Genomic DNA, 22230 nt, shown 5'->3' on the forward strand with positions numbered 1-22230 from the left:
CACGCTCAGCGTGGATTCTCTTTCTCCCTCTGCCCCTCCCCCTGTGCTCTCTCTCCCTCTCTCAAATAAATAAATAATATCTTTAAAAAAAAAAAGAGGTTAAGATGCAGTCGTCATAGAGGCTAGGCATGAGACATGCTCTATAGGAATACACTGTGTCTGAAAGAAGGTCACATTCAGAAAGCATCACCCATAAAGATGTACCAGACGTAAGTGTTTACCTATGATGTGGCTCTGAAATGTGGAGTCTGCAACTGTATCTTCATCCTCTTGCAGGTTTTCACTTGCTTCTTTTATCTGCAGCAACAAGAAAATACTTTAAGTTCTTATTTATTATATTAAATAGATTGTCCACAATCCACAGAATGATGGTTTATTCTGTAACAAATGTAGGTGTGTGTGAGTGTGTGTATGCATATGTATATAAGTATACACATACACACATAAACATATACACATAAGCATATACACATATTCATATACATATATACATACACATATATACATAGATGTATATGTACATACACAGATATTTTCTTCATTCCACTTTTCCCTACTCTATCACTTGGCTGTATCACAAGTTTTAATTACAAGAGCAAGAGCATATTTTCAGAAATATAACCCCAGACCTGAAAATGAGGATTTATAGGGTACCTAATTCTCCATAAGATTTTAAAGATACAGCTTTGGCTTTTAATACTTAATAAAGTCAGTAACACAGAGCTGTTAGGGAAAATTAAAGTCAAAGGAAATATAATTCCTCCAGAGACAGTGACTTCTACCACAAGTTATTTTAATAAGAAGAAAGAAATATACTTAGATCTGACCCTTTCCTGGAATGTAACTCTCTAAGAAAATGATTTCTTCTGTTCTTTCTATGATGAAACATAAGGTAACTCTGATGTAGGCTTAGTGAACTAAAGCAATGACACATTTGTATCGACTTTTTAGGTCAAAAACATTCCCCTTATATTTCAGCAGGAATATCCAGATGCTGAATGGGGTAGCATTCGGCAGAACTCTAGAGAGACCTGAATAAGTCACAGTATTTTACACATGACAATTCTGAGATCCAGCAAGTTTCCTTAAACATATTGTACATGGAGATGCTGGGACTAACACTCACGTCCCTTCCTTCTCAGTCTAGTGGCAGCGGTAGCAACAACATCACCAGTCCGACCCACGATTTAAAAGGCAGACTCTGAAATACTGCGAGAGCGTGCTGTTTAAGCTCCTCACGCCTGTGACCTCAAAATCCTTAGAAGAGCACTGTGCTATTGTTAGCCCCCTCCTCCCGAACACCAGGCAAGTAACTGCCGAAGTGGCGGGACCAGGATTTCAACTCAGCAAAACCGACTGCAGATTTATGTTCATTTGAGGGAACTTTGTTTTTCTCAAATTTCCATTTGACTATGCCAGTAGACTTGGCCTCAGTTTCAAGACAGCTTGTGGTCCTTGGCAGAATGACCCTAAAACGCTCTTTTAAAATACATCCCCATCGTTACCTGGGCAGCCAATGGTAGTGACGTGAACCGTGCGCTGGATGCGGTGGGGCTCTGCTTAGGCACAAACGTTAGAGGCCGTCAGTGGATTTGCTCAGGGGCTTGAGCTGAACGCCAAGAAACTCTTATTTCATACTCTCAATGTAGAGAGCCATACAGTTGCACACTGACCTCGAGCTAGATTTAGCTTTTGACTTTTTACCTATTTTTCATATTTAATGGAATAAAACCAATTATTTATATTTTCTAACTGCAGTTCCAATATCTGAATGTAATTGGTGCTTATTCTGGACGGGCTGATAGCCAGAAGGTGGCAGACTCAAGAAAGGATGGAGATGGCTTCCTGAACCCCACAAGGTGAGATCGACAGTTGAATATCCAGAGGCCACTTCCCCCTCCCATCAGCTCTCTGCTCTGCAGGCACTTCCCTGTTTGTTAGCACGTCCAGAGGAGGAAAGTTAGGGAACGGGGCGAGGGGTGGGGGTGGGGGGAAGATTTCTTCACCAGGCTGTGGACACTTCAGTAGTGGACATTTATGGATAGCAGAGAAGAAAAGCTCTGTGAGCATCAGCAAGGCTAACATGCTACTTGTTTGCCTTCCAAGGGTTGCCTAGCTCGGTGATCTATCTGCGACAAGGCTCTCAAAAGACCCACTGACAAAGGGATCCCAAAACACCTACATTTCCATTAACAACCCAACAGGAACCTTCCATCCTCATTTATAGAGACAGCAAGGAAATCTCTTTATATTCTCGGCCCATACCAACTCTTATGAGACATGTTTTCCCTTGCCTGTTATGTAAAATAGTATCTCCTTTAGGTTCTTCTAAACTGATCTATTTTAAACTTGAAGGCATGCCCTGCTGACCTGCTGGAATGTGGGGGAATCATCCTATCAGTCTGTGAGATTCTAAACTAAAGAATCTAATAATTAAAGTAAGATTCTCATCTTATAGATAAAGGAAAAGAGGCTCATACAGGGTTAGTGATCTCTTCAAGGTCACAAGGATTTCGGTTTTAGACTGGGCGCTTCTGGCCCCCACTCATTGCCATAATTAAATTTCTCAGCGTGTGCCCTACTGTTACAGTCATCCTTCCCAGACCTTCCCAACAACTACTATTCTCCGTTAGTGTCTGGCAGTTAGATATGTGGGCAGTATTCCATGTATACATAAACTATATTTTAACTTAAGAGTAGCAAACATTTTCAGAGACTGTGTGTGTGTGTTTAACAGCTCTGCTTCCCTTCCCTTCTGGTGCCCTAAACCGCCTGTGGAACTTAACCACTACCTTTCTCCAAGTATCATATTTAGGAAAGAAAAAAATAAAGCCATCCTATAGTCCTACCTGTCAACTCCTTGTCAGAACTTTTCTAGGGCTTTATGTGCTTAACAGCAAATGTTAAATATGGCTTCTGGGGACTTATCAGAGGAACTTATCAGAGGAAAGGCCCCTAGCTTCTTTCAGCTTTCCTGGGCTGATGACCCATGAGGAGTTGATGACCCGTGAGAGGAAAATCTGAAGATAGGTGAAAAATCAGCAAAGGAATGGCAAATGGGGGAGTGCTTTAGAATGGCATACTTGTTGGCTCTAATAATCTATACAAATTGATTTCAATGCAAAGTAGTAATTAAAAAAAATCTATTTGCCTATGGAAATGAGGGGCATAATTTATTTCGGCAGCAGATTCCCCTTGCTAATTACATTTCTCATAGGCCGAACTTAAAATTAATTTTCACTCTTGATGACACAGTGGCTGGGTATTGGTGAGAGGTTGTGGGAACTTTCCAGAGACGAAGGGGCTGCCAATTTAAGATTAAGAATTTGCCAAAGACAGGGACAACTGGGATGATCTTCATGTGACAAAGAACTTCAAAGATGGGAGTTTTTACAAAATCAAGAAGTTTGGCTCAGAAAAGAATAGTGGTTAGAGATGATATAGAATTTTCTCAGCCATTGTTCTAATAGGAACTGATACAAATTAACGTCAGCAATATCCTATTTGGTAAGAAGTGGCAGGTAACTCAGGCAATAACTATGGGCTATATTTGGTTTAAGTTTATTGTCAGTACTTTGGGTGCCTTCTAATGGTGCACCTCCAACACTTGTCCATCTTTTGGGCTTTGCAGTTGCAGTCAAGAACTGTACCAAATACCGATCTCTAACAGGAAACCATTAAATGTCACTGTGCCTATTATATTCTACTAACCCCTATCATTAGAAAGGGCAGGGAGGAAGGAGCTTACAGAGGAGCCTGGAGGAAAATGGAGAAAATAATTCAGCATATATATATATATATATATATATATATATATATATATAAAATATTACATATATATATAATGTAATATATATATTTATGTAATGCAATTTCAGAATTAAATCCATCATTTGGGGACACCCTTCATTTAGAATTCTGCTTACATTTCTTCCCTGACTCATCCTAACATGAATTGCTTCCCAAGAAGACAACATTTTGCAGTCAAAGTTTATTGCAAATGAAAAGAACATAATGAACCTAAGTGAGACAGGAAGTGATTTTTGGAAGGAAAACTCCAGAAGGCATTACCTTTAGAAAAGTTAGTCATTTAGAAAAACTTGCGGGAGGAGGGCAAAATATGCATGCTTCTTATTAGCATCAAAATAGCATTTAGAACAGAACTGTTCAATTAAGGATGCTGAAATTATAACATTTTGCACAACTTAATAAGATGATAACAATTTGTGTAATTATTGTACTATTTTATCCTATTTCATCACCAGGGTACCATTTTAATGGAATAGTATTTGATGCTTTTTTATTAGCATATGTGATTTTTTTTTTTTTTTCAGGCTGTGGGACACTGGGTGAAAAGAATACTCATAATTTAAACTAAAATACCCATATTGAAACGGCCATCTCTTCCCAGCACACTATGAAGGTATACGATCTCATTAATTTTGTTAACGATTTTTATTTTGTCCACTGATAGTTAAATAGGACCCTGGAGCTGCCTTCCTTTGAGACTTCTCATTTCACAAAATTATCTGAATCCACAGGAAGGAAGGACTTATGACATGCCACAATAGAGTGCATTTCTTTCTTGCTTATTTACTTAATACCGATGCAATTTTTCCTGGGGATGCCTTTTCCCCTTTTATAATGATTTTATATAATTTAAAAGTACAACGTAACACGGCCCTTGTCTAAATTACACAAAAATTAGAGCTAAGTGGTCTGTAAATGATGGCCTAAATGGGGACATAAGCCTCTAATTAAGGCTCTGAAAGGAGAAAAAGATTTAATTCAGCAAAGAATTAATGGGACTTTTACGCATATTTTAAAATGTATCTAGCAATCCTAAAAATGGAAATGGATACGCCGTTACTAGCGGACTAAGTGGAGGTAGGCTACATACATTGTTGTATGTATGGAAATAATGTTTGTATTATAACCACCACAGACTAAAACAGTCAAAGTCCCTGAGGACCCGCATAACGAAATATAGTCTTGGTCTGTAAACGGAAGAGATGGTGATATCAAATTGTGAACACTGACTTTATTAAGAAAAAACAAAACCAAAAACATGTGCTATGTAATGTATTATGTGCAGCTATTGTTTTTATCCCAAGTGACTACAATGAGAAGAATCTTTTGCAACACAGTTTAAAATAAGCAGATAGCAAATTTACCTTGAGCCCTGGTAGGGGAAAATTCCCTCAAACTCTGAATTTTAAGAGGTTCATGGGTATTCCCATCAATGTGCTATAGTATTAGGATATATCCTATTTTCATCTAATTTCCTTCCTGTGTAGGCTGATAACATATAATAAATAGGTTTTCACTGCTAGTCTTGTACTAATCCCAAAGGAGACTATGACAATGTCCTCTCTGAAATTAGTAATTTTAGTCCATTCCACATTGATTATTATGGAGATGAAACAAAAAACATTGCATTTTACATAAAAAAAAAAAAAAGACTGGCTGGTCAACTATCCAGGTTAATAATATTCCTCTGTATGGAAAAGCTTCCCAGCATGACTAATTTCCTCTTGTAGCTAACTAGAAAAAATTAGCATATCCCAATTGATTATGTATTTTGGGGTGGTTAGGGAATCTTTGTACTTCACAGAAAATAGTAAGAATGTTTCTTGCAGATATTCTGGAAGGACCAAAGGACACTTATTAACTACACTGTGAAAGACTGTAGACCAGAGACAAAAACCAGAGAAATTACATGAGCATTAGGAAGTAACAAGAAAGAAAAAATGAAATTGTAAAAGCCAAACAGAGGGTCTTTTTGTTTTTTTGGTGCTTCTGTGCGGCTAAGATATACCCTAAACTGTCAGAACCATATTAAATGGGGCATAGTTAAATTGAGTGCCTCTGATAAGGGGCTCTGCCAGGCTATCAAAGTTTTACATCAGTTGGACTGAATTTCTGGCATATTGCACATTTCCACATGTTCATTCTCTCTCTTTCCTTTCAGTGACACTACAAGGGCAGCCTCAGACATGCTTACAATTTGTGATTTTTATAATGCAGGGGACATCTACGTTTTCAAAGAAGCGAGGATACCATGGAAGCCCAGAAGAGAAAAGGGGGGAAAAGAAAAAAAAGAAAAACTTTTGCGAAGAACATAGTTCCCATAGGATTTCCGAGAGTTTGATAAGAAAGACTTTATAGCTCTTCAGAGTCTAGAGCTCTTTGAAATAAAAATGTGCATTTATTGTGAAATTGAAGTATGTCTATGAAATTCTAAGGAACCCTAAACATCAATAAGTAATTAAACTAATAAGTAATAACTAATAATGCCAATCATGATTACTCCTAAAATCGCCTCTAATCCACTCCAGGAAAAAAATGTATAATTATCAGGTTTTCCATAAGAAAATGGTAGCAGGTACCGTACTTTACAATCTCTTTGATTGCAGTACAAAAATATATGGATACAGTAATTCTGTAAGAAGAATATTTTTGTTTATGTACGTGCTTCAAAACTTAAAGAAACAATGAACGTCACCAAATCGATTATGCAAGAGCAGAAAGAATGTAAGGAGACTCAGTGCAACTTGAGGTAATTTTATAGAAAAATGCCCTTTCACCCATTTTTTAGAGGAAATTACCCCCTGAGTTCTGGACCTCACAATTAAGAGACTGAATAATAGGGAGTCAAGTTCCAAAGTAGATTTCTTGGCCTTAACACCTGTCTAGGTAAGAGGAATTGGTATATAGATAAAACTTCCAGAAAAAAATGAACAGTGCTTAAACTGAATGATCAAAATGGCCAATATTCTCTCCAATTGTTGAGTACTTTTCACTTTCATAATCATGTTCATTCCTTTTTGTGTCGCTGGGAATGAAGGAAGAGATCATCCAAACAAACCCCCTGCACAGGAGTATAATTTGAAGATGACCCCTGACACCACAGTGTCCTTGGCCAGCACTCTGCATGGCTCCCCTGTCCTTCTGAACACAGCAGCATTACTGGAGGGAGCAGCCCATTTGCAATCTTGCCACCACCCCTCTGTGAGAAGCCGTCACCAGCTTTCTCTCCTTTTTCTAGAACTTTCCTCCCCCCTCCCCATAATCTCTTGCTTGTACATTTCCATCAGCAAAGGTAGAAAGAACCCAAGCAGGTTCACTTCAGAACCAGGATGGGTAGAGCACTTACCAGGGAGCCTTTCGGTGTTTCCACATCGGCTTTGGTTTTGATGTTTTTCTTGTGGTTTCCTTGAGTGCTCGCAGAGCTGCTGGTGAGACAGGAGCCCTGGGAGCTGCCCTTTAACACACTCCTGCAGGAAACATTATTTGATCCACTTTCTGTCTGTTGAGCTGCTTTCTTATCAACTCTGCAGGTAGAAAGTGATTCCTCTGATAAATTACACTGCTCTTCTTCAATCACTACTTTTCCCAATCCTTTAATGTTTAAAGTAACCTCTTTGTATCTCTTTGTCTTTAAACCTTTGAGTGATAAATGTTTGTCAGTGGCCTTGATCAAATCTTCATCTGACATTCCAGTAGTGTGTCAGTTTAGATTTGACAATACTTTATTTTTATTTTATTTTTTTTTAACTGCTTGTGAGGTGGGGGGAGGAGGGAGAAAAACAAAAGCCACTGAAGAGTGACTGCTAAATGTATGTCTGGCTTAAGATCAGCGGGAAATGTAATTACCTAAGTTTTTAAGTATACGTTTGCTTGGTAGGATCAATGAGGTCGGCATACCTTAAAATGTACGTATAATTTTCTTCCATTTCATGCAATGTGGGTACATTCACGGTTCCAGTGTAGGTTGAATTTCTATCAACCTTGATAAAACTTACCATTCTTTAATTTCAAAGACCATTGGTTTGGTTAACAAAGCAACATGGACTAAATTATCATTTTATTGCTAACTTTTATTTCATTGTTTAAATTCTGGCTAATGTAGAAAAGACTGCTGCTCTGCATTTCTGCTTGTATGAAAACATGCCTGACTGGGGTTTAATGTGCAGGAAGTCAACAACTCTCCTTGTTTCGAGGGGACCCCTTGACATTGCCCCCCCTCTTTGCCAACACATTACCTGTTCAAAAGTTCCGTCATAAATGTATCTTTTGTTGAACATGTAACAGGGTTGGGTCTATTTCTTGGTTCAAACTTCATTTGGTCGTAAGCGTCTTGTGGTGTTTTCAGATCATTTTTGCGTTGTAAACTACGGTCTGGACTCTCCGCCAGCTTGGTGTTCCTGGCAAGTTCATTTTCTATTTTACACGGCAGTTCAGGCTTCTTTTTCTCTTTTTTTCTCTCTGGTTTTAGTTGTTTGTTTCCAAACCCCAAACCTTTTGCATCTTTTTTTTCCACTTTGGTTTTGGAGACATCCATTTTCCTGCTACTGAGAGCTGGAAGTCTACTCCTCCGAAAACCAAACCAGCTGGCAAAAGAAGGCCCGGGCTTTGGCTTTGCTTCCACAGAGGGGGACTTTGTTTGCACTTGGCCCTTTTCCACATTTTCCTGAATGCACAACATGACCTTTTCTTCAATTGTGGGTGAGAGGGGGGCTTCGGGGCTCAGAGTGCCAGTCCTGGTGGTAGAAGTACCTGGACACCTTCCAGAAGTTTCTAGCTTGGAGGTCCTGCTTGTTTCCAAATGGGTTGGACGCTGTGTCCTCCCCGGATTCTGCAGGGCTCGTGAGCAGTCTGTTGGGGTGGGTGGGCATCTGTAGTGGTCGCTGCTTGGTTCCTCAGGGACAGCCACACTGGGGTACCCACCCTGGGCATAGCCCTGCTCATCTTCCTTTCCACGTGGGGTGAGAAGCTCTTCAGATTTTAGAGGGACCCTCAAAGGCAACTTGCTTGGGCTCCCGTGCTGGCTGCCGGAGCTGCCTGCACTCCCTAGGGAGCCTTGCCTGGAGGAGGGATGCCCCAGAGGCCTCCCAGCACTGGGGAGACTGTCAGACATGGGGGCAGAAGGGGTCTTGTTGGGCGAGCCTTCCGTGGAGGAACTCTGCCGGGTGAGGGAATTGCCTCTCTCAGCAGTGTTAGTAATAATCTGAGTTCGAACTTTGCCTGGCCCTTCCATGGGGGGCGTAGGGGGCTTGTCTCCTGAGTGAGCGCTGAAACTCTGGCTGCGCGCTTTGGCTCCATTCATGCCTAGGGCTGGTTTTAGGTGTGGCTTATTGGAGGAAAGGGATCTTTTCACAGACTTGTTTTCTACCCCATCTTTTCCATCAGCCCCAGGAATGCTATTTTCCAATGACTCTGCCATTGCTGTTTCGGGGGGAAGCCCTTCAGCCAGATTGTCTTGTGCCTGAAAACCCAGGGGCGTCATATTTCTTTCATCCGCTGTGGTCTCCAGGCTCAGTGGATTCCCAGCGTCCTCAGGCTTAGACTTGCTCACAGCCACTGAACTTTTAGAGGCTTCATTCAGACTGTCTTTTTCATGTTTCCCTGGCACCGTGGAACTTTTCCTGAGCAACTGGGGAGACTTCATGAGAACTTTGAGCCCAACCGGGAGGCGGGTTTTCAGACCTTTCTCATGAGTGTTTTGACAACCATGTGGGGTGTTATGGCTTTTGGAGGATGGTGATGATGAGTGACTGCTAACCTGAGATGACGGTGACTCATTCACCCCTAGGAAGGAAGGCTTAGGTGATGTGAGGACACAGTCGTTCAGTTGTCCTTTTCTTCCTGGAGACATACTTTTGGAGGACAGTATTTCCAGTGGTTCATGGGCTGAAGGACAATTCTTGGGAGTCCGTAACCCAGTGTCTGTTTGTGTGGTCCCAAGTGTTTGGTGAGGTGGGGTTTTGGGGACACCTCTCTTTGGAGAGACTTTTGGGGGCCCTGGGGCCATCATGGCAAAGGAACTGGAGGGGGTATGCACAGAACATCTGGTTTGAATCACTGTTTCTGTGGAGGGCAGAGGGTGAGTGAAGACAGGCTTTCTGAAGGCCACAGAAGGTTTCTTCCCCGGCACTTCTGCCATGATCTGATTAGAAGAAATAACAGGAGCAGAGGATCCTTTCAGAGGGGGGGATTTGTACATGGTCCTTGCTGTTTCACAGGGGACCCTGGTTTCAGCCTTGGCAGATGAAGGTGGTGGCAGATAGTCATAACTGGGCCTGATGAGAAGAGAGCCTGACCTGTCTGGAGGGGGTGGAGGGGAAGGCGCCTTCATTCCTGCCCCTGGCCCAGAGTCACAGTGTTTGTCCCTCGTCGGGGATTCTCCATTGTCACTAGGCTCAACGAGGGACCTTGGCAGCAACTGTGACGCTGGGATCTGACTCTTGGAGCACGGGACCCAATCTTTTCTGCTGGACATTTTGGAGCCATGAGGCAGTTGGCTGGGGTGTTTTGGAATGTGTGAATCTGGCCGTAAATCAAAAAGGGGTGCCGGGACATCAGTCTTCTTAAACCGCGAGAGTTTCCCAGGAGCTAAGGCTGGTGATTTTTCAAGAGACACTGGGCCAGAGGAGGGGACTCTCGCAGAGGCTTCAGGCTCCATTATTTTTGATTTCTGAGGTGAAGCCTTGCCCCTGGCCGGGATTTTTGTCAGACTCTGCTTTTGATAGATACCCATGGACAGTGAAGACCTAGAATTACTCTGGCATGACAAATTGAGTGTTGGCTTGGCCAGTCTTTGTCGCTGAGTACTTGGCGCTACTGTCCTGGGGCTGAATGAGCCATTGGGTGCCACAGCAACATCATCTACGCCGTCTTTTGGAATGTTTTTCTCTGTTTCCTCTTCAGGTCTCTTTACGAAAGTGTAGTCTCTCGCAGCAGCTCCTGGCTGTAAATGAGCAATTCCCTGAGGTAAAAGTTCAGTGTGTTCTGCCTTGGGTCCAGTAGGGGCCTGGTTGATGGAGATTTCATTTCTGGTAACAGTGACAATGCCCGTCTGGTGAGAGCTGAATTCGATGGGCTCGCCATCTTCCGCATCAAATATGACGGTAATGCATTCTTCTGAAGAGGTCCTTTTTACAACCCTTTGCTGCTTAATGAAGCTAAATGTCTTTGGCCGACTCTCTAAGGGGATGGGCACTTGTTTTTCTTCCTCATCAGGAGACCCAAGCTGAGATTTTCCAAATCCCATGAGGATGTCCAGATTCTCCATGGACTTGTCAGTGTCAGCAGTCAGTGACAAGTCTGAAGGGCTTTTCTCGTCACTGCTACCTATGTGCAACTCATCGAGGGCTTCATTGTCATCGGTGTCTGAAAGCTGGAGACTGAGAGCCACACGGCCAGAACCGGGGCCACGTGGCTCCCTCTCTCTCCGTACCTGAGGCGCCTGCACACTTGGGCACAGATTCCTCTCCAAGGGGCAGTTGCTGGCACAACTGGTCAGCTTTTCAGGCCTTTCCCTGGGGTAAACTGAGGACGTGCCTTCTGAAAAGTGTGTTCTATTCAGCTCCCAGCCAAAGAGGCTGTCGGAAACGCTGTGGGTTAATTTACGACTGTGCAGCCTGCAGCCCTGACTTGGGGCTGCCTGGAGCAAGGCTAAGGAGGAAGGGTCCTCATCGGCATCATCGTGGGAATCTGTGTCGTAAACAAATGTCTCGTGGGCCTCCTTGCAGGGGCTCCTCGTGTCGGCCGGTGTGCAGGGGGCACAGTCCTTGAGGCTGCTACTCTTAATTCCTGGAGAATATATCCCTTCATTGGAGTTCATGCAATCTTTATAACCCCATTTGGTTATCACCGACGGGGGTTCAAGTAACACTTTTCGCTTCTGTAGCTTTCTCAGTCCTTCCAAAATGTGACTTTCCTTGATACGAGTTGGAGGTAGTTCATCCGTAGGACTAGCAAAGCCACTCGGGAGCGAAGAGTCAATACTTAGCCTTTTATCCCAGTTTTGTGATGATTTCTAGGACAGAAAAGTAGATATCAGAAATCAGTGAAACACATGGATCCCAACTGTAAAAAGGAAAAGTCTGTCGTTAGACTTCATTCTAGTGGTTAAGTATTCATCTATAAACGCATACTTTGATTAATTAATGCAAATTAATCGCTAACTATGCAGCACATCTCTGCTTTGCTAGCTTCTGAGCTAAGTAGCCCATGATATAATGAAGTAGTAGATAAGCACCCTGCGCTCGAGAAGCATGCAAGCCAGCAGGGGACAGGAGACTTGGTGTAAATAACCAGAAGCCAAGGGAGCAAAGGAGAAAGACAAATGTAGTAGGACCTCCAGAAGTTCAGAGGAGAAAGCTCAAACCTCTGCTAGCAAAACCCATGAAAGACATATACGGAGGTTTCTGTTTTTGTATTTTAAAAACCTACCTAGCCCTTGAATGAAGGATGAGTTTGCCTTAGTTGCAAAATGGGGGAAATGATTTCCAGGTAGAAGAAGGGGGATGGCAAAGATCTGAATTGTGGAGATAGGTTCAAGGTACACTTAGGAAATAACCAGAAGACTATCTCGCCTCACTGTATAGTGTTTACAAGAGGCAGAGAGGGCAAATGGAAAAGCAAGTTGGTTCCTATCTCTGTGGTCCCTTCCACTCTAAGATTTGATAGTTCTGTGACTTCAGGACTGTATTTAATAGAAGGGGAACATCTGTGAAACACATATGTACATATCTAGCAGTGGGGCATTGGCTGTTAGAACCCTACAGCATTGATTCACCTACCAAGAAAGATCGATTTCCTGTCCCTTATACCGTCCCAGATACTAGTGTTAGTTTTGACCAAGGAACGACACAGAAAAAGCATTATATCCTGCACAGACCTGCATATTTTTCATAGCATTGCTAACAAGAAGTGGAAGGGCAGAGGAGAGAGCTAGCATTTCCCGAGCATCTGCTGTGTGGCAGCCACTTGAACAGGGCTTTGATTTAATATTCAGAACAACACCATGAGGAGACATTATCAACCCTGTTTTACTAGGGAGGAAACTGAGAGGCAGCACGGTTAGTCTGTTAGAGATCAGGCAGTGAAGGGAGAGTTGGAACAGCGGTTTCCGCTCTGGCTTCCCCGGCTCTTCCTATGACTCAGTTCCAAAGTGGTGGTGTGGAGATTCACACCCAGGTAGGCTGGCTCTAGAGCCTGCACACCTATGGGCCGCGCCATGTTCCTAGAGCCATGCTTAACCCCCGTCCTCGCCTCTGTGTTAGTCAGAGTCATAACAGAGATCATAAGCTATCCTCACACCACTCTCTGGAGTGGAACCTGCAGAGTTTAATCACAAACCAAGACTCAGGGAAATCAGTCTTTTTTTTTTTTTTTTTTTTAAGGCTATGTGATTAACGGTGAAGAACTCCAGTGAGTGAATCTGGTGGTTTCAGATGTGTGCTCCGTGCCCATCTTGGCTAAGAGCGTAACTCCCATTGGCATCTCCACACCAGCGGCCCCCGCCCCATAACTGAACACCGTGTGCTTGTAGGCAGAGGTTGAAAAAGTGTCAGAAACTTACACTGGAACCTTGGCTTTTTAGTAAGGGGTGAACATTTGCTTGCATCTGAGACATTTCCATTAAAATTACTCTTGCTCTCAACAACAACATATGGTGTTTATTTGGTTTTTTATCTGTTATATGTTTATTGCTTTTAAGTCAAATTATATATTTTCTTCAGAAAATTCTCCAGGGTCAGAAGCTGCTGTGTATAGATGCTACTTGGTAATGCTTTCCCCTTTCCTCTCCTTTGCCTCTACGCCATTAAAAACTTTGGAAATGAGGAGAAATCCCGTTAGTGAGTTTGGGTATTATAGACCGCTGTGAGCAGGCTGCCACTGCTTGGATTTCTAAGAATTTCCATGATCCTCAGAGTCACGTTCACAATAAGAAGAGAAGCCAGCAAAAGTCCCCTGCAAGAGCTTGAAAAAGGCAGATTTGTTCAACCCACTGAAGATGTGCTCAGCCCACCTGCCACTGCCTCTTCATAGACTGCCCCCCTGCGGTTTGACTCATCCCAGGGCCAGTGGCTACAAACCTCCCAGGGCCCCGGGGCTCTCCATCCTTTGAGATTAGTCACATTCCTCAATCAGTTTTCTACAGGATGTTATGGTATTTAATAACTTGAGAAAAGTTTGGAACAATCTGGAAAATTGAAAAAAAAAAGCACGCATCCCCTGTAGGAGAGATGGGGGCAGGAGCTGGCGTTCGCACAGGCAGCTTCATGCTTTGCTTGGAAAACAGCTGTTCTGGGGAGCAGTGCATTTGGCTAAAGGGTGTTCCTGATAAAGCAGGGGCCTGGGTTGATGCCCACAGCCCTTTCTTATTTCCTGACTGGACTACAGTTCTACACATTTTTTTTTAAAAGGACATTCTTGGTCTTAATATAACAAATCCACCTCAATCATTGGAATAATATTCCAAGCTTGGCTGATTCAACAAAGCCACTAGAGCAGAATGGTAAAGAGTGAACGTTCTGGAATCAACTTGCCAGCTCTGCCACTTATTAGCTATGAGATCTTTGGCTAGCTACTTAATTTCTCAGCACCTCCATTTTCTCATCCGTATAGTGGGGGAATAGGAGAACCTACTTAAACAGGCTCTTATGAGCACTGAATGAGCTAATACTTGTGAAATACTACCAAGGCCACGTGGGTCATGGTGAGTACTCATGACATAGACCCAGTTTCCTCCATGTAGGACAGCCTAATGCATCACGTGCAGGTTTCCTTTCTGTTTCCATACAGAACAGTATTAAAAAAAATACTTGTGAATTATAAAAGAGCCACTGGTCGTATATTTATTATTCTGTAAGTTAATATTGTAGTCCCATTCAAATTCATATTCTATGAGTTCGTTATGTAAGTGAATACTAAATGAGTACTCGGCACATCATAAGCCCTATAGAAGTTCCTGAAATAATATAAATGTAAATGTCTCTATGAGAATGTCTCCAGTTTGCTGGGTCCTTGAGAACTGGGACTTTTCCCTGCGACATCTCCAGATCACAGCCACCTGAGTGTGTACAAAGTGCGTAAGAACTTAATCTCTCTGTTTTCAGGGATGAGGTTTCCCTACAAGATCAAGGATTATTCAAATTGGAAGAATTCCAGAAAAAAAAGAAAGAAAGAAAGGCAAGGCAAGGCAAAGAAAGACAAGATAAAGGCTCTGAGAAGGAGAGGGAAGATGAGGGGGAGTGAAGAGAGCCGAGCAGGGGCTGTGGAGCCAGTGACAACCACAAAGGCAGGGAATATTCCTGCCAGGGCCTCCCCACGTGTTAAGAGCCAGGCCCCAGCCGTCATTATTCAGAACTTCGAACATCTGCTCAGAAGGAGCAACTCTGATCATATACCCCCTTCGTATTAGGAGGCTGAATCCAAGGGAGTAAGCTCTAAATTCAAGCTTGAAATCTTTTTCCAAGTTCTTGTTCAGAGTATGACAGAGCTACTCATTCACTACTATTTTCTGGCAGTTATGGCGTCTTCCTGGTTTTTATGCTTCTGAATCATAAACGGAGTTTACACAAATGGTAGAAAAATGACCTCCAAACCTTCTGATTCAGGGTTTCCATTCTTGTGTATTCTGCTTTTCTTCAACATCGGGAAGCCTCAAAGATAGCTATTTGAAACACTGGGTTTACTGCAGTGTGCAAAGACGTTTGTTCAGAACCTGAAGGAATCTTCAGTTGTGTGGGCCCCCTTTGCAGATGGGAGCCGTGGAGCAGCAGTCAATAACGCGGTAAAAGAACTCCTCACATCTGAGCCAGGGCACGCCTACCTCCACACAAGCCACGGTCCCTGTCACCTACCATGGTATTTTCTCTCTCTGCCACACCACTCTCCAATTTATAGTCAATTAGTGTTTTATGAGGCTATAAAATTGAGTAAAGGAGGTCAATATAATACATGCTATGCTCGAGTAGTAAATTCCGACAAAGCTAATGATATTTTCAAAACTTTCGGTCATTGATTCGGAGATGATGCACCATCCTCCCTATTGTCTGGCGTGGGGGAGGACATTCTTTTTGAGTTCTCAAGGGATGCTCAGTGTGGGCTGGCTTGGCAAGTGGCCTTGTTCACTCTCATTTGCAGTGGACATTAACAAGTCTCTCTAGAGCGTCACAGTGAGAGTGGGTGTCCATAAAACTAATTGGAAATGTCTGGGTTGGTCTGAAGCATGGAGAGTTCCATTAGGCCAGGGCTCTAGGTTCCAACTTGATATAAATCTATGAACTTGGTGGGCTCCAGCAAAGCACAGAAGGAAAATCCTTCCTCCCCCAAACTCCCTCCCTTGCCATCCAAGTCATTTGGGTCAAATCATCCCTCCACTCCTCACTTGCTGTGTGACTTCTGGCAAGTGACTTGACCTTTTTGAACCAGCTTCCTCTCCCATATAATGGAGAAAATGAGATCCCCGTGTCTAGTTTTGTGAGGAGTAAATGACTCAGCAAATGGTCATTCCCTTCTTAGCCCTCCCTCCCGCCTTCCACCTTCCTACCAGAAGAGGATTCTTTTCTGGCTCACTCTGATGCTAAAGTGCCTTGAAAGGAGGCCTTACCCTTTTCCTGAGGTTCTTCCCATCATGCCATGTGTAGGAGGAGCCACTGGAGTACTCACTGCAGGTGCTCGAAAGAGACAGCTCACTGCTGCTGCAGCTGTTTCGAGGACAGAGATGACCAGGGATGACAACCCCCAAACCAGGGCATTTCAAAGCAGGGACTCCTGATTTTGCATTCAGCTGGCATTCCTAAAAAAGCAGGAGAGCTCTGAGCGAGGGCTTTGCTTTGGGGACAGCAGATCCCAAGTCAGCATCATAGGGAAGGTAGCCCAGTGGTGAGAAGCACAGCTTTTGGGTCAGACAGACTAGGGGTTCCAATCTTGGCTCTGCCCCTTACTGGCACACTAGGAGGAATTATTTAATCCCTTAGAGCTACATTTTTTAAAAAGTGAATAATGATGATACTGCCTACCTTATGGGGTTACTGCAAAGACCAAATGGGCTTCTAGATTAGAAGCATATTGCACAGTGCCTGACCTAAGTGGGTGCTTGATTACGATGAGCTGTCATCGCCATTAGGCAGAATCACCACAATGGTAGTTTCGCACTTTCTCCAGGCATACTGGTCAAAGAATCAGATCAATATCAAGATACGACTAATGGTCCAGAAGAATGAAGACAGAGTCGCATCTTTGGCTGTAGGGTTCAAGCACACGAACACTAGACTGGGAGCTAGCGACCTGGATCTCACGTTGCCACTGGTATGAGATATTGAGCAAAGAAGGCGTTTAATTTCCATGGACCTCGAGGTCTTCCTTTGTTGGGGGGGGGGGGCGGGTAGTAGTTCTACCAGATTACTCCCAGGATCCCTGTGGCTCTGATAGCATCATTCCAAGTCAGGAATCAAATGCCCAGGAAGCCGTGTCCAGTGGAACACCGCAGTACAGAATCACGAGGTTCTGTTGCAGAGGTTACAGAACTTTTCATATCAGCTGGCTGTCCAAATGATAAAAGCTGTCACATTGACTAGATTTGGATCCCATGCAAGAGATCCAGGAGGTTAGAGTTCTAGGGGTCTATAGAGGCACGAGCGACAAAGTTGGAGACATCCCAGCACATCTAGACAGCCACCTTCTCAGCCCCTCATGTAACAGATGGAGCTCCAAGAGCTGGACAAGCCAAATTAATTTACATCCTGCTCACGAGAACAAAGGCTCTCCTTACAGTCTCATTCCACTCTCCTATCTATATAAAGCTTGTCTCAGAAATTCTTTGACGGGGAACCATCTGTCTTTGTGTCATTCCCAGAATGGCAAAGCCTCTTACTTATGCAATTTATTGACACTTTACGGGTGCCTTTAGCACCTGAGTACTTATCACTGTTCTCCAAATGCAATTCCAGCTGACGGTGACCAAAGACCTGCTCGAGGAAGGCGAGGCGGGCTGTCCTGGAGTACTGGAGGTACATGCCAACCCCCCATGTAAGTACAGACAGTATGTTTAATTTCCGCTCTAATCGATATCCATAATGCTTCATAAGGTTAGATATTCAATATCAGGCATCTGCCTGCTGTCAATACCTCATTTTTTGCTGTAAAACAATCCCTTTAAGTGACCTAAAAATGCCAAGAAATTTTACTACTCTATTCCGCGCTCCCTAGAAGTTTGGCTCTGGGTATCACTGAAAGAAGACACTTACCTTAAAATGGAGCATTTGGCAGTATCTGGTGATTTATGACCTTGTTTATTGCTGCGTGTGACTTAGTTAAGGGGAGTTTGTATTTGTATCGTGACACGTGCCCACAAGCAGCGGTGCCGTTGCATGGGAGCCCCGACACTGACACGTCAGCCACTGCACACTGCACAACAAGCTTTCAGAAGTAACTCGTCATGCTCCACTTGCACTTGTGTGTGTCCCACGTTCGCCATCCCCAAACCCATCCTATTCTGTTGTTTGATTAGGCGAGGTGGTGGTTTTCTGTAGGCCTGCCTCTGCTCTGACAGCTAGGTCTGTCCTCCAGAGAGAGACTGTGTCTGTGCCCTGCGAGGCCATCCAGATCTAAACTTTTCTAGAAAATACCGCGTTTTCACGCTCTGTGCGGCTTCTGGTTACAGTCTGCATTGCACCTTTTCCCGAAGTACTGAAGCTTACGTGATTTTCCCTCTCTCTTTGCCCTGTTCCTTCCCACCACACCTCTCAACATGATATCTATTTTTACAACTCAACTCAATTCCCAGGCCTCTTTCTACGCATAAGCATCCTCGCCCAGTTGTTGCCCCTGTGTGGCTCTGGGGTGGATGCTGGATTCAGAGGACAGGGGACCTGACCTCCGAGCTAGCGAAGGAAGGAACTGCTGCTTCTGCCCTGACCGTGAACTTGAGAGGCCCAGACGGGATGGAGGATGCTTCGGGGAGGTGGGGAAGGCCCATCACTGCGGGGCAGAGGCGGGCGGGGCTGGGGCGGTAAGCAGAGGGCTGCAGGCTTCTCGTACTTCACCGTGCACACGTATCCTCTGGGATCTTGCTAAGTGCAGGCTCTGAGTCAGTCATTCTGAGGTGGAGCTGGAGAGGTAGTATTTTGGGGGACACTCCCAGGCTTCGATGCTGCTGATTTAGGACTTTGAGTAGAAAGCCCCGAGGGGAGCTATGAGAGAGGTCTACCTGATTCGTGGGTTACTTGGTAGGGGGCTGTGTCACCTCACAGCCTGACCTGGACTGTGTGGAGCAGGATGAGGGGAATGGTCGAAGCCTACCCACAGCCAGTGCACTGGGGAGAGGGTGTGTGCATGTGTGCGTGTGTGTGTGTGTGTGTGTGTGCGCGTATGTGTGTTGGGGCAATTATGGAGTAATTCCTTACAAAGCAGAGGACCAGGGGTGCCTGGGTGGCTCAGGTGGTTAAGCATCTGCTTTCGGCTCAGGTCATGATCTCTGGGTCTTGAGATTGAGCCCGCATTGGGCTCCCTGCTCAGCGGGGAGCCTGCTTCTCCCTTTCCCCTCTGCCTCTCCCCCTGCTTGTGCTTGCTCTCTCTCTCAATTGAACAAATAAATACATAAAATCTTATTAAAAAAAAAAAAAGAAGAGGATCAGTCCTCCCTACTAGGACAATCTATCTTCCCTCACCCTAGACAATCAATGTTTGAATTTAATAAGGGATCCAGAATCTCTGACATCAGGGCTGCAACATGAGCTCCTTTTTTCCCTGCAGTTTCCTTCATCAGCACATGATTATCAAGCAGGATTATCTACTCCAGTGAAGAACTGACTGTTCTGTGGTTGAATACCTGAACTCTAAAGCCATTTACTAGGCTGAAATCCTGGCTCTTCCATCTGCTAACTCCTTGATTTTGGGCAAGTTACTTAACCCTTCCATGCCTCAGTGTCTTTCTTTGTAAATGGAGATGAAGGAAGGATGGATCACCTTAGATCATGTGAAATCTGAACAGCCCCTGACATATATTAATGCTTTGTAATATTCACGTGTTGCTACTATCATCATCATTATTATTATTACTATTATTATTATTGTTTTTTTCAGATACACATGTCTTGACTCTCAAACTAAATCCAAGTTTACAGTCCCCCTAAGAGACTCTGTTTTGTACTTCTTGCCATACCAGTGTTGTCTGACACCCTGCACACCAGAACTGGGCTGAGCAACAGCCCGAAGTGTGGGTGCACTTTGTTTCTGGGATATCCTGACGTGAGCTTCTGGAGGGACATGCTAGCAGATACCTCTCTCCGGTCTCATTCCCCATCCCTGGGGCTGAGGCATAGTACCACATTGAAGAGGACGGGATGGGGGCTAAACAGCAGAGATTTTATTATTGCCCCAATGTTGTTAGAGGGCATGGTGGTACCTGCATTTTATGGATTCTATCAAGTCATCTTCACCACAATTTTCAGAAACAGAAAAGAAGTATCATTATACTCATTTTTCAGATGGGGCAATTGAGGCACAGAGGCATTAAGATCTTGCGTAAGGTCCCCCAGCCAGTACAACATTCTGATGTTGGGCCCAGGTCCTAGCCACTCTGCTATAGCACCAGGTAAGGCCCTTGACAATAAGCAGAACTCCTGGGCGAATACTGACCACCAAGCACCCAATTGGAGGAGTTCTAATTAGTAACAGATAATGACTATTATTAAAATTATTCTCTGCCCAAAAAAATGTATAGTGGTTTCCGTTGTAACATTATCTTAATTACGTGGACGTCATTGGCAAAATACCACCTGTTTGCACTATTCAAAATGTATTTTTCTCATTGTGTGTTTTAGATTACTACCTTCGGTGACTCGTAGGCTTTAACATCCTTACTGTGAGAAATGCGATACAAAATCTGCAATTTCAATTAAAAAAAGAAGAGAGACAGAGAGAATGATGGCAAGAGTTTCTTGGGTAAAAACTGCACACTTAAAAAATTCCTGACCTTAAGGCCATATGATAGATTGGATGCCATTAAGGTCTTCATGAATGTTTAAAGTGACAGCATTCCACTGAAATTTAATTCCAATCTAAACTGAGAATATTTACCTTTGATATAGAATATCCTATGTACACTGATCAAATTATACAGTAAAATCAAAAGCCAATTATCCACAAATGTTCATCCATCATTGTTTTAAGCCTAACATTTTTCATTACATATTTATTTGGCTCTTGTATTTTCCAAGTTACTTGCTTTATGTCAACGAGAGTTAAAAGCCACGCTGGTTAAAGTTTTGCCAAATAAGCACAAAGCTAACCCTAGCTAGAGAAAAAAAAATGTACAGCCCATGAATTTTTAAAAGTTCATACATAATATATCATAAAAGTAGGATGAATAATATAGGACATGGGCTTTAATAAAAAGCTCCTTGACCATTTCTCAGAGACTTTGAGATGTAATCAATACCCAAAAAGGTATCTTGGGGACGAAGCCAAGATTTATGATATTTTTGCCGGGAGTGACACTTTCTGCTTACTCTATCAGCTGGGGGACATGATATTGAATTTCAGAGAACACAAGAAAGGGAGGTATTTTTATCTGCCTGACAAGGCTTCAAGGATGCGCTTTATGGTTCACTTGTGACATCATATTTGATGGAAGGAAAATAACCTAAACAAGCGATCCGAAGGCAGGAGGGAAACTCACATGAATCTCAACATCAGTCCGCGACTGCGTCAGACTTCGGCTTCTTTCCACATCTGAAAGCAAATCTCCGGATGAAAGATCTAAGATGCGTGAGTGAAGTTTCTAGGTAAAAACAAGCAGAGACATTGCATAGTGATGACTTAATTGTTTGTTTCAAAATCCTGCCTTGGACAGTTAAGTCTCAAAGGAGTTGACGTTTCTAGATTAGATAATACATAGCCTAACTCAAAAAAGTTTATTCTAGTTTTATCAGCAACCCATATATATATGTGCAAACTCAAGCTTATAAATAATAGTCACACTCGCACAGTCTGTCAGTCTCTGCCGGAAAATAAGTAGTAGGAAAAAGTAAGTAGTAGGTGGAAGATAAGTAGCAGGAAAAAATGTGAATCTTCCAATACTCTTATTGGCTAGTATGAAAATTAACTTTTGATATTCACATTAGAAACCAATCACCATGTTAACCTTATTACGTTGAGCAGCGGTTAAAATCTGAGCAAATAATTATAAAAGTGACCTTATTTCTAAATAGCATTGATCTTGTGAAATCTTCCCTTGGACACATTTTAACTCAAAGTCATTAACGTCATCTGTTAGGAACAATTAATGTGAATAGAAAATAATTGCATCTGGGATCTGGGGACTGGGAGGACTTTGTGCGTTAATATTCACAGGCTACTTGATTATATACTCAATTCTTTATTGCGGCGTTGCTTGGGAGGCCTGCTAAACCAGGGACATTTCACTATATT

The 22230-nt window shown here is 43.3% G+C and overlaps 1 protein-coding gene across 7 annotated transcripts in view; it reads right to left on the reverse strand.

Annotated features, from left to right (window-relative positions):
• Nucleotides 1-22230, reverse strand: part of NCKAP5 (NCK associated protein 5) — a 933280-nt gene that overhangs the window by 94856 nt on the left and 816194 nt on the right. For 6 of the 7 annotated variants that reach the window (XM_057317349.1, XM_057317348.1, XM_057317350.1 and 3 more), the window contains 5 exons: nt 21479-21580; nt 16406-16594; nt 8046-11821; nt 7157-7334; nt 222-297 (listed from right to left, as the gene is read on the reverse strand). In XM_057317349.1, coding sequence (XP_057173332.1) covers nt 222-297; nt 7157-7334; nt 8046-11821; nt 16406-16594; nt 21479-21580 — 4321 coding nt within the window. The remainder of the gene's footprint in view (nt 1-221; nt 298-7156; nt 7335-8045; nt 11822-16405; nt 16595-21478; nt 21581-22230) is intronic. The other variant, XM_057317357.1, reaches the window with a different exon arrangement.

Source organism: Ursus arctos, unplaced genomic scaffold, assembly GCF_023065955.2.
Source record: "Ursus arctos isolate Adak ecotype North America unplaced genomic scaffold, UrsArc2.0 scaffold_1, whole genome shotgun sequence".
Lineage (NCBI taxonomy): Eukaryota > Metazoa > Chordata > Mammalia > Carnivora > Ursidae > Ursus > Ursus arctos.